This window comes from Carex rostrata, chromosome 1, assembly GCF_964058835.1.
Source record: "Carex rostrata chromosome 1, lpCarRost1.2, whole genome shotgun sequence".
In the NCBI taxonomy this organism is placed as follows: Eukaryota; Viridiplantae; Streptophyta; class Magnoliopsida; order Poales; family Cyperaceae; genus Carex; species Carex rostrata.
This window is the reverse complement of record NC_135918.1, coordinates 3030608-3049134: the sequence shown is the minus strand read 5'-3', so window position 1 is coordinate 3049134 and position 18527 is coordinate 3030608. Positions and strand designations below refer to the sequence as shown.

Sequence of the window (18527 nt, the reverse complement as noted above, 5' to 3'; positions counted from 1 at the left end):
TGGCTCACCATGCTGCTTTCACATTCTCTTCCTGAGCTTCAAGGAAGAGAATAGTATCGTCGGCATAGTGACAATTTGTGATTGCTAGATTATCTAAACACGGTGGACCTAAACCTTTAATTACATGTGCTTGTCTACCTTTTGTAAATATCCTACTAAGTGTATCTGCAGCTAAGATATATAAAAATGGTGACAACGGATCACCTTGTCTAACTCTCCTTTTGCAATAAAAATATTCAGTTAGTTCCCCATTTATAGTTAAACAAGATTGAGAACTATACAATCATTAAGTGATCCATTGTATCCACCGAGTTCCAAAATTCATACTATGTAACAATTCTATTAAATAATTCCAATGTATCTTATTGTATGCTTTCTCAAAATCTACTTTTATTAGTACCCCTGGTTGTTTAAGAGTATAGCATGAGTGTAAAATTTCTTGGCTAAGAATCATGTTATCTAAAATATATCTATTATTAATAAATGCAGCTTGACTATGATCTATCATTTTATCCATAATGGATTCTAGTCTAATGGTAAGTAACTTTAAAAGAATCTTACAACTACAATTAACTAAACTAATTAGCCTAAATTTCTTAATAAGTGTAGCATCTTTTTCATTAGATATGAGACAAATGCAAGACTTATTGATTTTGTTAAATTGGGTCATCTTACTGCTTATAATTCTTCAGATGGGTTGAATCATATTCACATCGGATTTTGGATGTCGTGTAACTTTTGAGTCGTCTCAGGTTACGATCATTCAGGTTCGGATCAAAATAATTTCGGACTTTCTTGAGATTCGGATCATTTGATTTTTGTGGTTACAAAGTTGGATCAGAGTTCCGTAAAAAAAAAGCAGATGGAATCGGTTTCAGATCTGAGTCGGGTAAGTTTTTCGAGTTGAATCAAGTTTGCCATCTGGTAAAACTATTGACAGAGCTGATTTGACTTCATACAACGCATCAATTATATTTTTTTTTTATTTTGTGTCTGATAGTCATGTGCTGCACGAAGTCAAGTCAGCTCTCTCAGTATATTTATCCTACGTAACTTGGTGTTTTGAGTATTAGTCATAACTTATATTAGCAATCGGAGGTATCTGCAATTAATTTGTAAGACGACTGAAAGAAATTTACTATTTCTTTCTATTTTAATTCGATTGCCATCTGAAGAATTAATTGATAATTGATATTAGTCATGTCTTTATTTCTTTCTATTTTATTGTATCATTTAAAGAATGTTAGTTGTCATTTTGTTTGAGATTTTTTTTGTGAAAATATGTCAAAAAAAATATAAAAAAAAGTATGTTATTTAATATGTCTTAAAAATTGTTATATACGTGTGGATATCATTTAATATATTATTTGTCATTTAGTCTAAACTTTTTTTTTATAAAAATATATCATTTTGTATAAGATTTTGTTTATATAATATGTTCCCGTTGCAACACACGGACATAATACTAGTAACCAAATTAATGAAGAATTAAAAAAAAAAAATCCTAATTGTAATATCATTGTATCGCTACACAGCCCAGCACCGTTACCTTCCACAGAAGATCTTTTCTTTTTTAAATGCTACTTTGATATCAAATTAGAAATATTACGACGTCGTAGGCTCGTAGCCGAAGCACTCGTAGCTTTTACATGCTATAAAACCACAAACCACTCTCTGCTGCACCTTGCCTCTTGGCGTGGAACTCCAGCCTTTCATCTCTACTAATTCATTTCTTCACACACTATTTGTGCTTAGAGAAAGAGGTGCGTTAGAGAGTGAGAGATGGAGAGAGGAAGAGGAACGGAAATGGAAAGAAGAATTGGGAAAGATGTTGAGGGTGGCGCCAATGGTGATCATGAAAAACAAGGTACTTAGTTCAATAGTTTCTAATATTTGTAATTAGTACTCACTTATTCATTGCAGAGGGGATTGAAAGCCAAATTAAATTTCGTTAATTTGCGGTGCAGATTCAAATGACATACTAAGCCTGATAGGAATGTATCTTTTGTTAAAATTGTAGATGCACAATTCAGTTTGACATGAGTATTGTGTGAATCACCACAATTTTTTAGAAGTTATTTTCATTTCTCTACTTTTTGTCACAAGAGGAGAGTTGCATTGGACAACGCTAACGCTAGAGTCACTATTATAATCAATGGTTTAAATAGTGATTATAGCAGTATAGCGGGACGGTTAAAAAATAAGAGATTGCACTAAGTAGCTAGCTATATATCGCTCATAGCGCCATAGCTTTTAGAGTTCAAAAAAGCTATAGCTAGCTATTTATAACACTGATTATAATTAAGATCATATACAGACAGGGGGAAAGACAATTAATGAAGTTATTATCTTAAAAATGAGAATGAATCAATTATATTAAATTGTTTTTTAACCATAACTACCAGCATATATAATGTTAGTTATACAAAAATTAAAATAGTAGATACTTTTCTCCATAATTTCTGTAGATTATGTATCAAATGAACTTTAAATTGTTTAATGATTTGTATTAAGCAATTGAAAATTTCAATTTTATAATTATATCAATATTTAAGAACCAAACTTTGGTCTACTAATAAAAACAATGCTTTCCCACATGTATGAAATTGGACTGAAAATTTCTTGTGAATATTAGAGAGTTGAGTAGCTTGACCCAACCATCTTCTAATTATTTTTTATCTTTATTTAATTGATCATACAATTCTCAAATTGTATTGAAATTTTGATGAATAGTCTATGTATGTATACCTAGAACACATATATAACTTGTAACATTTTAACAAATTTTGATGTTGATCGGAGAGGATTGTCACACAAAGATGGTTATTCGATATATCCATTTCCATCTACAATTATTTTTTGTGCAATCTAGTCATCCATTAACTAATTAATTAAACAGGGAAGATTGCTGTTATCAAGTAAAGTGGAGTGTAGTGTAATTCAACCCATAATTAATTAGTTGCACATAATATTTAATTGCAATTATTACCAGCTTCGGAAAGATAATCCTAATGTGGTCATGAGACCCTTTTAACTTACTACTAAACATGATTGTTGGAACAGGATAATATTTGTAAATCAATGGTTTCCCTTTATTTAATTTGTTTATCTTTTTCATATATAGTTATATATATTATTACTAGCTAGCACAATATTATATAATTAAAGTTCGAGCGAATTTGATTTTGGATTAGCCATTTAATCTTGTAAAAAGTTGCCGCGCACACAGTTATTTAGTCTGGAAAATTAATTAAGCACTAAGTCTAGTGCACTACAAAATGGGGAACCAAAGAATAAAAAAAGGAAGATTAGTGGGTGTCTACGCAAAAGTCATAATAAAAACGCAAAAGAAATTGGCATATTGATTGACCAACGACCTTTACATTCATTTGTCGGCTGTTTTTAAGTGAGTACTAGTTGCTGTTCCATGCACGCATTTATTGGGATATATCATATATAGTTTCATTTATACCCGTGCATAACATCAGATATAATTTATACCGAATTTCACAAAACATAATATATGAAAACTACCCTACAATTCAATTCTAAAAAATGAAGGAAGAAGAGTTTTTTGTAAGAAATTAAGGTGACAGGTGGGCGTTTTATATTTCATATTTTTATTGACATACAATGATACAAAGTATTAATTTTCTTTTTCAGAGCCACTGTACGATATTTTGATATTTTGTAAGGAGCACTTTGGAAATTATACCCATCTTATTTTAACTTGATGTATTTCATTTCTGCACACCAGTAATTTGCAAGTTTGATCTGGCAGCCTCTGCTGATTTTGCTTTTAAAAAAAAAAAAATTGCAAGTTTGAAACCAAATGATGCTGTTTACTACAGTTATATGTTAATTCAATTTACGACTTTTACTTTCAAATTTCAATTTATCCGAGAACATTCAATTAAGATTTTTATTTAAATTATGTTAATTCAATTGAAAATGTTAATAATTTTAGAACAAGAAATTGCTATAGTCACCTTGATATTTTTATTATCATTGAATTTCTTATTAATTTTATTAATTGATTTATTAATAATTAATTTAAAATAGGAATAGCAAGTATTAGTTCAAATTGCACTAAATCTAATAATATCACATAAACAGTAAAAAAGAGTTTCTCAATTATTGCAGAAGAGATAAAATTATTAAGTAAAATTAGCAGGTGGAAAAGAACAATTATGGAATTAAAAATTCTAAAAAAGTTATAGTTTAAATTAAAATTTCAAGAATGGTTATCTTAAAAAAAAGTCTGGAGGAGCATAAATGTTTATTTCACATGTTCCAAACTGATTATTTTAAATTTCAAAACTGATAGACTCTTTAAAAAAATTATCATATCAATAAGACGATTCAGATACTGTACATTACAATCAGAACAATGCGCACTAAAACGTATTATTACCCCTTTATAAAAGAAAAAAAATTAGCATTGGCTACTACAGAGGAATGGAATAATTGAATAAGAGTGAGTCTATGGTACTATGCATATCACGGGTTGTTACCGTGCTACGGCTCTATATTCGAGTTTTCAAATCCTAACGGTCGATCCGAACCGTTCATCTTGTTCTCCATATTAATATGTGTTTGGAGACCAAATTTTACATTTTTTTGAAAAATTTTTACTATTTTTTTAGATATTTAGAAAATCACTTGATCTGAAAATTCTGGACCATCCAAAAACAGTGATTTTCAATAAATCTAAAAAAATATTAAAAAAAATTCAAAAAATGTAAAATTTGGTCTCCAAACACATATTAATATGGAGAACAAGATGAACGGTTCGGATCGACCGTTAAGATTTGAAAACTCGAATATAGAACCGTAGCACGGTAACAAATCGTAATATGCATAGTACCATAGACTCACTCATTGAATAATCAATATATATATTTTGTTTCTTTCACTAAAATTAAAATCCACTTGTACCCCTCAACTCTTAGATAATCACAATTGTATTAATTTCTAGTTCTAACATGAATGATTTGTCAACTCATGAGCAGGAACTGTGTGGTCTGCCTCAGCGCACATAGTAGCGGCAGTTGTCGGCTCCGGTGTGCTCGCGCTTGCATGGACCGTGGCTCAATTGGGCTGGGTTATTGGCCCAATTGTATTGTTCGGTTTCTCTTGTGTCACATATTACACCTCAGCCATGCTCGCTGATTGCTACCGGTACCCCGACCCGGTCACTGGCACGATCAACCACGAGTACATTGATGCAGTGCGGCGCTATCTAGGTATATATAATGTTGCAAAACTTAATTGTGCGTACTTAATTTGGTATATGGTTTGGTTGGATTTGGATGTCTCATGTAGATGTATGTGCCGTTTTGAATATGTAGGGCGGAAGAATGAGATCTTGTGTGGATGTGCTCAGTATGTCAATCTGTGGGGCACTCTTGTTGGTTATACTATTACTGCCAGCACTAGCATGATGTAAGCCTTTCTGACCATCTTTTCATTATTAAAACTATCAAGCGATTCAGTTTTCTGATAATTAGTCTCTGTTAATTTTTCACAATTAATTTATATGAATTTATGATAACTATTAATTAATTATCTGTTGTTATATATCTTCTATGTAGTGTTTTCAAATGTGATCCGTATGTTACTTGCGCATTTTGGTAGAAAATTTTATGTATTAGAGTATGCACCGGATTTCTATAAATGACTTTAGTCTTTCAAATATTTTATCTGATCAGGCATATAAAATTACAGATCCGGTTCTAAAATTATAGTAATGTCTTAAATGTATATTATTATGTTCGACTTGTAAAGATTCACATATCTTATCATATTGTCTCCATACTCTAATATCCAACACAAATAAAGTTCACTAAAAAAAGTTGTAATTAGTTAGCATGTTTTAAAGACTGAAAACATATAGTTGCATAAACTATGTGCATATCCGTCTGATGCGTTATGCATTTAGCGACTGTCTATATATTGTCATGTCTTCAAAGAGTAAAAGAAAAAGAAAAAGAAAACAGAAGGAATGGAAAAAAAAAATGATATTTAATTGTTGACTAGATGGCTTCTTCGCAATAAAAATTGTACACGAAGATTGGAAGGAAAAAATAGCAAGAGAACTTATTAAATATGCAAACATTTAAAACTTTACAAATAATACTGCAAGGAAATTGGAAAGTTAATAGAATATTGCAAATTGAATTATGGAGTATTAATCCATAAACCAACAGTGACTACTTAGGAAAAAATAATAATAATAAAATAAAATAATCATAATAATAATCATAATCATCATCATCATAATCATAATATAATAATAATAATAATATCTTTCCTAGTTTGTCCTCCTGTTTTTCTTAACTGGTTAAACAATCAATCATGCTTAGTTTATAATTCTTGACTGACAAGCCAATCAAATTGCTTTCCACAGTGCAGTGAAGCGTGCAAATTGCTTCCACCGCTACGGCCACGATGCTAGCTGCACCTCGTCAGGGAGCACATTTATGATCATTTTCGGGCTGTTCCAGCTGGTGCTGTCTCAGCTGCCTAGCATGGAGAATATAACATGGCTTTCAGTTGTGGCTGTTGCAACATCCTTTGGCTACTCCTTTATCAGTCTGGGCTTGTGTGCTGGGAAGTTGGCTTCACATGGTGAGTTTAGAGGAACGCTTACTGGTACCAGCAGCGCGAACCCTGGTGACAAGGCGTTTAATGTGCTTTTGGCTTTAGGAAACATGGCCTTTGCATATACATTTGCTGATGTTCTTATAGAGATCCAGGTAGTTTTATGTTTTTACTATCCTTTTTTCTGATATTTTTTATTGTGCTTAGTTCTTTTGTTTTTAATCAAACAATATACTTTTCTATAGTAGTAGAAATTTAATTATGACTAGATATTGCACAACAATCAGAAAAATGAAATATATTGGTTCAATAGGAAAAAAATATTTTTGGTCTGCATCAATCAGAGGTGAAACTAGCAAATTGAAATTGGGGACTGAAAAATTTAATATAGTGTAATTTCATTTTATAAGGAGGATTGAGTATACAAAAAATATACAATTTAATGGACAAATTTACAATTTTTCAATTTATAGAGGGAGCTTAGCCCTTATTTCCCTCCACTAAGATTTGCCCCTGATATAACCAAGCCAAGCAATGCACCAAAAAGTAGAAAGCAAATTTTGAGTCTTACTGAATACCAATACTGGTACTGGGAAATCCAGTATGTTGGTCAATGTTCTTTCTTCAAAATTAATATACTCTTTTTCATCTTATTTTAGAGCACACTAAAGTCACCCCCGGCGGAGAACAAAACAATGAAGAAAGCCACGTTTTATGGTCTGGGGCTCACCACTATATTCTACCTTCTCCTCGGTTGCATTGGATATGCAGCATTTGGAAATAGTGCGCCTGGAAATATTCTTACTGGTTTCGGGTTCTATGAGCCATTTTGGCTTGTTGACATGGCCAACATTTGTGTTATCGTCCATCTCATTGGAGCATACCAGGTCAAATTCCTTTTCTTTTATTTCATTTTTCAAGGGTATCAGGTCAGGTTTTTGTTTTATTCTTCAACATATATAGGTAGCACCGTAGCACTAATACTAAAATAATAATGATACGTAACGATTGGTGCTCATTGTGATCATTCAACTTTATCAGGAGAATGCAATCCTTTTGTACTGTGCTGATCAGAATATATATGTCGAACTCATAACTGGTATGAGAATGTACCGATCAGTAATTGTTCTGTATTATGCAAAATGTGGATGAATACTTTTTTCTTCTTCTTAAATGCAATGTTAAATGTACTATAAAATTAGGCTTAAACAAGAGTTTGAAGCTCCTGTTAATAACTGCAGTTTTTAATCAATTATATAGGTATATGCGCAACCAATATTTGCAAGGCTAGAGAGCATCATAGCAGGCCAATGGCCAGAGGCTAAATTCCTGCACAAAACATACTACATTGCGACCTTAAATGTATCTATTCTGAGTTTAGTACTTCGAACAATTCTGATCATGTTCACGACCTTAGTTGCAATGCTGGTGCCATTCTTCAATGCTGTTCTTGGGTTAATCGGGGCTGTTGGATTCTGGCCTCTATCAGTATATTTTCCGGTGAACATGCATATATCTCAAAAGAAGATTAGGAGAGGGGAGCCTAAGTGGTTTTGGTTGCAAGGTCTAAGTTTCATTTGTCTTTTGATATCTCTAGCAGCTAGTGTTGGGTCTGTGCAAGATATTGTGCACAATTTGAAAACTGCTGCTCTTTTTAAGACTGTGTATTAGTTCAATAATTTTTTGTGTGTACTAATAGTGTGTAAGAGCTAAATGTTGAAATCTGTGAATCTAAGAGAGTTAGCTGAACTTGTAATGGGAAACAATAATTAATCAATAATTGCAGTAGCTTTTTTGGCCTAAATTTTTTGTTGAAGTTGGTTCAGAAAAAGAAATTTAAATCACTCGAAGCCACATTTAATTTCCGGGTACGCGAACTTTGTCAAACTTGTAAGGTACGGTCTTGTAAAATTTGATAATTTTTTTCTTCTTTAGAAAAGAAGCAATGTAACCAGTTTTCATCAAATGAAACAGAACTGATTCGTATATTTTGATTAAAAAGCATAAAATCAGTAAAACATGATAGAAATTTTTTTTAAATATAAAAAATGTTTTATGTTTTATGTTTTATGTTTATTGTCAAATTCAAGCACATCTGAATTTCTTTGGGAAGAGTACGATATTATATGAAAAATTTATATATATATATATATATATATATATAACCCGTAATAAAATAAAATCTTAATTTTGTTTTTTTGATGGTTAATGTTAATTAGCAAGTAGCAACAGAAAATGAACCACATCTGGATTCGGCTATGCAACAAGATAACTACAGCATTTAAAAGACAGCCCATGATGCATTTAAAAACTCTGAACTGGAGCCCTGGGCCCAGTGACAGCCCAAAATAGAATATATCCATGATATTCCGCCTCAGCAATTAGTCCCGTAACAGGTTGCGACGAATATCTCTCACCTACCGCATGTAATTAAGTAAATTGCAGCCGAACAATTTCAATTCGGACCTGTTTTAAATGCATAGAAATCTTAAAGATGCGTGTAAGATAAAATAAACGATTTGAATCTTATTCTAGCCACCTTACCAGATCTGAATTAACAAGTTGCTATTGTAGGAGCCCATATTTTTCTGTCGCTGTTAATGTAGTCCCCAGTCTACAGCTGCTAATGGACCCGTCAATCAGTGACATACACTGATACACCACATGGGATTATGTATTAAATAGTCCATCGTCCATGCTATATTAAAAAACAAGATACTTTAAATATTAGAACAAAAAAAAATGTTCTCTAAATATTTAAGTATAATTTAGATCGAAAACTAGCTTCCTTGTAGTTGTTGGATGTTTCATCATATAACTCTTTTAATTTTTCTTTTTTCGGAAGGCAAATTCGAAACTCAGTTCCAGTTGAAATTTATAAAAAAAAAAAAAAAAAAATAAAGTCTTTCCTTAGAATTATAACAATATAAACCATATGATTTTGATTTGATGGTTTGTAAAAATTATGGGTTCTTGTTTGATTTTTGTAACAAAAGTTATGTTGGCATAACGCCATCCCACTATTGGTAGAAGAGAGACCATGAGATCATTATATACGAGGAATCCATAACTTCTGCCAAAATAAATAAAGGAACACAACGAATTATGTTTTTTCCCATTTTAAAATATCTACCAATAATATTTTTTATTTAATAATTTTGACAATTCTGTGTGTATTTTCTTGAAGTCTGTTCTGTACTTTTAATTGAACTCGTGTATTTAAACGGTTGAAAAAAATACTTAGAATAGTAAAATTAACATTTGTCTTATTAGAATAGCTTGTTTCAATTTTTTGTGAAAATAGCTTGTTCTAATAAAACAAATAAGTTTGGTTCCCTATTCTTGCTATTCTAATACAATCAAATACCGAATAGTTTGTTTTTAAAAATAGCCTATTTTTAAATCAACCAAACATACTCAAAAAGTCTCAAATACATAAACAAAGCAAATGGTAGACAGGGATGGAACTTGAACTTAAGTTAGATTTCTATCAAAGAGATTTGTACATATTTTTATTTTGAATAATTTGTGTAAATAACTTTTTTCTTATTAATCAATGAAATGTTAGTTCTACTGACCTTCAAAAAAAAATATTTCAAAAGTGGAAAAACTAAAAAAAAATTATCATGGGGCTAATATATTTAGTGGCATATGCTCGACTTGCTTATTTTTGTACTTCAAATTTATTTTGTCAGTTTTCATTTGAACATAGAAATTCAGTCAAATTTTGAACGCTTATATTCATAAAATATCATAGAAATATCAAACTTATATATGAAAAATATTATGGTTAAATATTTTAAAAATGGGGGAAGATATAAAAAAAGATAAATCATAGAATTTGGTGCGTTTGTATCGTGCAAGGATTAGTGAAAAAATAGCAATGTTGGATTAGTGGTTGAGAATAGTGCTAATCCTAGTGGTTTGAGAATAGTGCTAACTTTGGACCATTCAAGTTAGTAAAAATATTGTTTGGATTGTATATTTGAAATAACAATATATGGAGGGAATTAATAAAATAATGATTAAACTAATATATTTAATACTAATCTAATCTAATATGATATTATATTTATTTAATATTTAAACTACTATTATATTACATATAATATTTGAACTAATATTATATTATATTTAATACTAATCTAATATTTAAACTAATATTATATTACATTTAATATTTAAATGACTATAATAATGATATTTAATCTAACATATTATTTAATATTAATATAATTTGATATTATATTTATTTAATACTAATATATATTTTAAATTAATATTATATTACATTTAATATTTAAACTAATATTTTATTTAATACTAATTTAATATTTAAACTAACTCTAATTGAGAGGGATCAAATATTTGAAGTCCCTAAATCAAAAAAAAAAAACACACACATTACTTGGAGTTGGAGGGTGTCGTAATTTTGTGCTTTCCATTTGAAGTTTTGACTTTCTTTTATTTTACAAAAAAAAAATTGGTGCATTCTTCAGCAGCAGCTCTATCATTTGAAGTCCCTAACGACATTCCTTGTGGACCCTACTAGTTCCAATTTATGCACGCTGAATTCCGAGTAATCCTTTTTGTTCTTTTCTTACAAACACAAAAGAACAGGCTAATAGAGTTGGTGCAGGTTGAAGCGTGTCGTGCACGATACAGTAAGGTGGCTAGGATAAGATTTCTGTGGTGGGTGTTGTAATTTTGTGCACCCACTTTGCTAAAAAAAACACACATTACTTGGAGTTGGAGGGTGTCGTAATTTTTTTTTTTTTTTTTTTGATTGTAGCCCGTAGGCAAACTCACACACCCCTCTACTGCTTTAAGCAGGAATCGAACTCTTGCTCTCCCGTAGGAGAACTTAGTGTCGTAATTTTGTGCTTTCCATTTGAAGTTTTGACTTTCTTTTATTTTATTCTTTTTTCAAGCACAATTTTTTTTCTTTCTACTCTCTTGATTAGATCTTAAATTGTAGATCCATCTAACATCACATTTAGTTTTGAAACTAAAAAAATAATAATAAAATAGTGCAATATCAACTGTGATAACAAAAATTATAGATAAAATATATGGTTCGTTAGAAACGTGAACAAATTAATAAATTATCAAGATGTATATTACAATTTCAGGCATAACTTATCCTTCATAAAAATTATATTGAAAATTAAGAATAATTAGAGAAAATAACAGTCCTACAGGTAATAATATTGAAAATTAAGTTTAACAGACCTACAAGTGCACACCATTTTGGACTTCAGATTACGGTTACAGAAAATCCGGTCCAAGTTGTAGGGTTTGAAGCCGTACTGTATTTGATGTTTTGCTTTATGGTCAAATCCAACTTGGCAAAGAGAGAAGAGGTAGAAAACATTGGCCAAATAACGAGCTCGCATCGTCTGCATTAACTCAAAAGAGCATCTTTTCAGTTAATGCATCTAGACCGTCTGATTATAAATGGAGCCCATCGGACCCTCCATCTATAATGTAGAGTGTCTTTAATATTAGTGCGGATCTAATATTCAAGAATCTTAAATCTAATCAGATGGTCCAGATGCATTAACGCAAAAGATTCCTTTTTGGGTTAATGCAGAGGATACGAAGCTCACAAATAACAACGACAGGTCAACAAACCAAGGAGGACATCCATGTGGAATTTGAATATGACTTGTGTAGTTCTCTTGACTTTGAGAAAATTCAAAGGATATCTTTTTTTTTTAGAGCTTGACAGGGGCTGTCAAGGGGGAAAAGTCTAAGTAGTAATTCAGTAGCTTTCCAGGCTTCCTGCGCCCACAAAAGCACAAATCATGCCGTCCTCTTTTTATTGGAATTTAGCAATAAAATAAAATGAATAAAGTTGTGAGTTTTAAAAATTTAAAAGATAAATATGATATTATGAATTTTAAGGAGAAACTATGTAAATTCGAAGTTCTTGAGAAGTATACATAAAATTCCATCTTTTATAATATGATATTTTAAGAAGAAAAAACAAATACACACATATATATATATATATGAGGAGGGATCAAGTTACAACAAGTTACCATAATCATTTTTTATATTTTCAAAGTCCAAATCATAGATCCAATTCGTTCAACATGATCTCCACAATAAAATGTGCTTCCAGATGAAATTTTACATTTTTTGGAATTTATATATATATATATAGAGGTTGGCTAAGATCAAAGTGGTAGTTCATGAGCTTTGGTGTTACCAATTCGTTTTTTAATTTTTAAAGTTCAAAACGTCGATTTGAACCGTTCAAGTTGTTCTCCATATTAAATTGTGTTTGGAGACCAAATTTTATATTTTTCTGAATTTTTTTACTATTTATTAAGCCACTTTGAAAACAGCTGATCCAACGGTGGCTTAACAAAATAGTAAAATCAGAAGCCACCGTTGGATCAGCTGTTTTCAAAGTGGCTTAATAAATAGTAAAAAAATTTAGAAAAATATAAAATTTGGTCTCCAAACACAATTTAATATGGATAACAACTTGAACGGTTCGGATCGACGTTTTGAACTTTAAAAATTAAAAAACGAATTGGTAGCACCAAAGCTCAGGAACTACCACTTTGATCTTAGCCAACCTCTCTCTCTCTCTCTCTCTATATATATATAGGGTAAGGCTAAGGTGCTATGGGTTGCATAGCGACCTACGGTGCTACGGCTCAATATTAGAGTTTTCAAAATCCAAAGACGATCCGAACCGTTCATCTTGTTCTCCATATTAATATGTGTTTGGAGACCAAATTTTACATTTTTTGAAAATTTTTTACTATTTTTTTAGATAGGTAGAAAATCAAATATCTGAATGGTGCATAATTTTTTAAATCAACTGATTTTCTACCTATCTAAAAATATAGTAAATTTTTTTCAAAAAATGTAAAATTTGGTATCCAACCACATATTAATATGGAGAACAAGATGAATGGTTCGGATCGACCATTTGGATTTTGAAAACTCAAATATTGAGCCGTAGCACCGTAGGTCTCTATGCAACCCATAGCACCTTAGCCTTACCCATATATATATATATATATAGGAACCTGCTACGGTGCTACGCGTAGCATAGAGGCCCTCCGTGCAACGGCTCAATATTTGACTTTTTAAAATCCTAATGGTCGATCCGAACCGTTCATCTTGTTCTCCATATTAATATGTGTTTGGAGACCAAATTTTACATTTTTTGGAATTTTTTACTATTTTTTTAGATTTATTGAAAATCATTGTTTTTTTATGGTCCAGATTTGCTAAAAACAACGATTTTCAATAAATCTAAAAAAATAGTAAAAAAATTCAAAAAAAAAATGTAAAATTTGGTCTCCAAACACATATTAATATGGAGAACAAGATGAACGGTTCGGATCGACCATTAGGATTTTAAAAAGTCGAATATTGAGCCATTGCACAGAGGGCCTCTATGCTACACGTAGCATGCTAGCGGCTTCCTATATATATATATATATATAGGAATTGTTGGGTTTTCGGATACCACTTTTTGGGTTTCGCGGTAACCAAAACCCTTTTAGGCTTAAGCTGCGGAAAGAACGTAAAACAAAAATTTTTACTTCTAACTCAAGCCATGAATTAAAAGGGATATGCCGGAAAGACCAAAGCAGAGTTCCTTCTGAAGTCTTTCATTGCAAGGACTCTTTTAATCCTTTTTACATATCTACTCCATGATTGATTTCTAAAACTTTAATCTACTTACAAATTAAATAGATTAATATAACATATTTATACCTTGTTTCCAAATCACAGTTGGAATGCAGACCGAGCGAGTAGAGCCTCACCAGGGAAGGAGTCGACTCGGAGTATCACACGTGTGATACCTCTATCGGTTATCCACCAGGACTAACCGGAGAGCGGTTTATTTCTTCTGCCAGAAATACCGTAAACCGCGGAATTATGCAAAAACACTATTCACAGGAATAAGACGAAAACCCGTAAACACAAATTTTCGGTTGCTCAGTTTCATCAATATGCAAAACTGACATACCGCGGAATTCGGTAAAACACTATTCATCAATTCCGTAAATATTCTCCACAACAACCCGCAAGATTATACGTCAACTACGTATAACTTTCTTTTCTCAACCGAAACACTATTTGGGAGAGAAACCGGGAAAGAGAGAAAATACCGATTCGTTTCTGCACGAAAAGATACATGTGAATGTGCATATGTATATATGTGAATATATCTTTCTCTCTCTACCCCTCCACCCCTATTTATAGTGTTTAGAGTTGGTTGCAAAATACCAAAATGCCCTCCAAGTTCGGCCTATTTACAAGACATGCCATTGACACCTCATCCTTTTTATATGTGAAATGACCAAAATACCCCTTCCACACCCTTCCACATCCTTCTCCATGCTTCTACACATGCAAGGTGGCATAGGTGTGAAATGACCATTTTGCCCTTGTGGATAGGATTGATGACATGTCATCTGGATAGGATCAATGACGTGTCATGCGGATAAGCTCGAATCTGAAAAGACCCGAATGCCCTCGGCCCGAACACAAATAATATTCGTATAATTATTCTAAACAATTATATATATATTTTTCTTTCGGTTATTTGTTTCGGTATCGATGACATGTCATCTGGATAGGATCGATGACGTGTCATGCGGATAAGGTCGAATCTGAAAAGATCCGAATGCCCTCGGCCCGAACACAAATAATATTCGTATAATTATTCTGAATAATTATATATATTTTTCTTGCGGTTGTTGTTTCGATAATTTATACAATGTGTGCTGCACATTTATAAATTAACCGGTTAACTTTTATACAACGTGTCATACACATTTATAAATTAACCAATGTTTTTGCTTGTTATTTTTACATAACATTTATAATTTAATTATAACACGTATAATTAATTATAACCATCTTATCATTGATCATAACCAATTTATAATCAATCAAAATAAGATTCTCCGATTAACTCCTATATGGTGTGACCCAATAGGATCTGTGTTATGTTGGTAAATAGAGTTAAAACTGTTTTAACTTCTATAATCATGGGTGGCGTCTGGCAACACATCATGACCATCCAATTACACAGATGATGCTGTACTGTACAATATCACGATCCAGTAAACAATTTACTTGTGTCTGTTCTTCTGTCTCATAGCTATCAGATCAGTTTCAAGGTAGATGTGTGTCATCCTTGCTAACTGAATCTTTTCTTGATCTTGAGTAGATTATCAAATATAATTACTCTTGTAATTATACCGCGCGCTGATAATCTTACTCTATCAAGGGGCCCAGTGATGCTATAACTCGTATAGAGATACGAGGGACAAGTAGTATTCTTGGCAGACTATCACTTCCTCAGCTAAGCTATATATATCGAAATGCTACCGTTATGACTGCTTTTTACGGACAGTGTTAGATAACACTCACACATATATATTTCTTATGGGAACGATAAATACCTCATACTTTAGAACGTGACACTGAATGAGAAACATTAATGACACGAACACAATTCTATTTAATGTCTCATTCGGGGTCTGTCAAATACCATGTTCCTAGAACATGTATCTATGTGATTAAAATGACATCTCGTGTCAAATGGTTTGTAAAACTTAACCATCTTTTAATCCACATACTAACCTTATAGCGGTAATTAGTGTTCCTGCTAATTACCTTGGTTAGTGACCTTTTAAGATTAAGAGTATATATCATCTATATTATGGAGTTTCACAATTTCAGTCATGAACTCGAAATGATCCATAAATTCAATAATACTCAAGGCAACAAAATGATATTAATCATCCAATTCATGAACAAAGCTTTATGATAAATTATCGTATTATTGACTTCTAGATTATTACAAACTAACAGGAATATGCTAGCATGCTACGTTCAAAACATTTTTTTCTGGACCCAGAAACAAACGACTCGGTTTTCCAATTTTCAAAGTCCAAACAGTTAGATGTTTAATCTATATTAAAATATGCTTGGAGACAAAATTTTATATTTTTTGGAATTTTTTTACTAGTTATTAAAATAGTTTGAAAGTCACTGTTTTTTAATGATGCAGAATTTTAATAAAAACATCGATTTCAAACCATCTTAATAAATAGTAAAAAGTTTCCAAAAAATGTAAAATTTAGTCTCCAATCACATTTTAATATAAATTAAACATCTAATGGTTTGGATCGGCTGTTTGATTTTTAAAAATTAGAAAACCGAGTCGTTTGCTTCTAGAGCCAGGAAAAAACGCTTTGAGCTTAGCCATTCTCTCTCTCTCTAGTCAATTTTAAAACGATTCTTGTTGTTTTCGTGCCAATTTCATTATTCTAATTTATCACAAGTTCAAATTATAATATTTATAATCGGTCCATAACAATTAGAAATAATTACCTGAATATTCTATACGTATTTCGGTCCATATTCTAATTAAAATATGTACAATGCCTAATTACCATTACAACATTATTCTGAATTTGATCACTTGTTTAGGCATTTATTTATGACAGTATGAAACATATAATTATATAACACGTAGTTCAAATTATAATTGTAATTTATACGTCTCTAAATTCCAACATGACAATCCATTCGAAGTGGACCGTACACATCCCAAACAACGAATCTGAATGCCAAAGCGATCTCGAACGACGGATTCGAATTGGACGGTCTTGATCCAAAACCTAAAAATTGGGTTACTTTGGGATTCGGACCGCTAATGGTATGTATTAGTGTTACTGCCGAACTTCATACAGGGGATTGGGGCCTTTGTAGTCTCTACGAACAAAACCTAAATATTTGTATAAAATAATTGCTATATTAAAATTCATCGAGTTATGTATTTAGAAATTCAGATTATTGTGTCATTATCGTAGAGGGGTCGAGACGAAAAACTCAAGCCTAAAATTTCAAAAAATCCGACGAAATTGCTATCATTTCAAAATTTTCTAGGCCCTTGAATTTGATTTGAAGTTGTTAATTTGTCAATTTCACTGACAGCACATATTTCATCGTTGGGATGGAACATAATTTTCTTAACTGCTACAAATACATGCTTTGATCGATGAGTAGCAGTGTAAAACACGGAATTTATCTTTATCAATGAAAATAGTCGGTTATTATACCGTACGAGTAGCTTAAGCTAAACATCAACAACCACAAATATATTTTATAATGAGAAACGTCTTAATTGCTCCTACAATTTATGCAGGTTGCATAATTACTGCTGCACATACAATTTGGCGTATAAAAACAATTTAAGTTCTCAATTTGCATTGTTAATACGAGTATTTATTTTAGGGTCATCAATTTTTAATATTTTCAGCAACTTGAATGCAAGGGAAAAACTAGCAAATTTTGATAAGAGGTTGAAACTTAAAAATACACAATATGTAGTGGATGAGATTTGAACTTAAATCTCCACAACCACAAAATAAATATCTAATCACTAGACTATAAATAATATTTTATATTTTATGAGAGTGAGTGACTGAACTATATAAACAGTTTAATTTTTTTATTAAATTTTAATATTATAAGGATGACTTAGCGGTATTATCAGTACACAGAGATCCATACCACTCCTTGAATGTTTAACAGTTTCAACATGTAAGCAATAATCGTTCAAACCTTTCATAGTTAACATGGCTTCATGTTATCTAATTGGAGAGTTCAATCTTTACTTCATGGAAATTAAAAGAAATAGTGCATTATTCTTTTAAACTTTTAATTTTGCTCCCTTAATGTTCATGTTTGGGTCCCCAAAGATTCCATTAACCAAAATTTATTTAAAATGGTGGGTTAGATACACATGTCATTATTGTGTCAAAAAATTATCATTCAGATGCTGAAGTATAGAGAATACTACTAGTGCATATACAGTGACATGACTATAATATTATTGTAAATAACGTGCACGCATTTATATCAATATTTTA

At 31.4% G+C, this 18527-nt stretch overlaps 1 protein-coding gene across 1 annotated transcript; it reads left to right on the top strand.

Moving 5' to 3' along the window:
• Positions 1-1681: 1681 nt before the first annotated feature.
• Positions 1682-8407, top strand: LOC144552069 (amino acid permease 6-like). The gene is made up of 6 exons (XM_078300162.1): positions 1682-1867; positions 5013-5246; positions 5352-5445; positions 6410-6758; positions 7263-7490; positions 7864-8407. Exons 1-6 carry the CDS (start codon positions 1783-1785, stop codon positions 8272-8274), a joined length of 1401 nt encoding a protein of 466 aa, XP_078156288.1. The 5' UTR covers positions 1682-1782; the 3' UTR covers positions 8275-8407.
• Positions 8408-18527: the final 10120 nt, after the last annotated feature.

Coding starts and splice junctions, on each gene's coding strand:
- LOC144552069 (XM_078300162.1), top strand. CDS start 1,783: ATGGAGAGAGGAAGAGGAACGGAAATGGAAAGAAGAATTGGGAAAGAT. Junction 1,868..5,012: donor TGGTGATCATGAAAAACAAG/GTACTTAGTTCA, acceptor ACTCATGAGCAG/GAACTGTGTGGTCTGCCTCA. Junction 5,247..5,351: donor TGCAGTGCGGCGCTATCTAG/GTATATATAATG, acceptor TTGAATATGTAG/GGCGGAAGAATGAGATCTTG.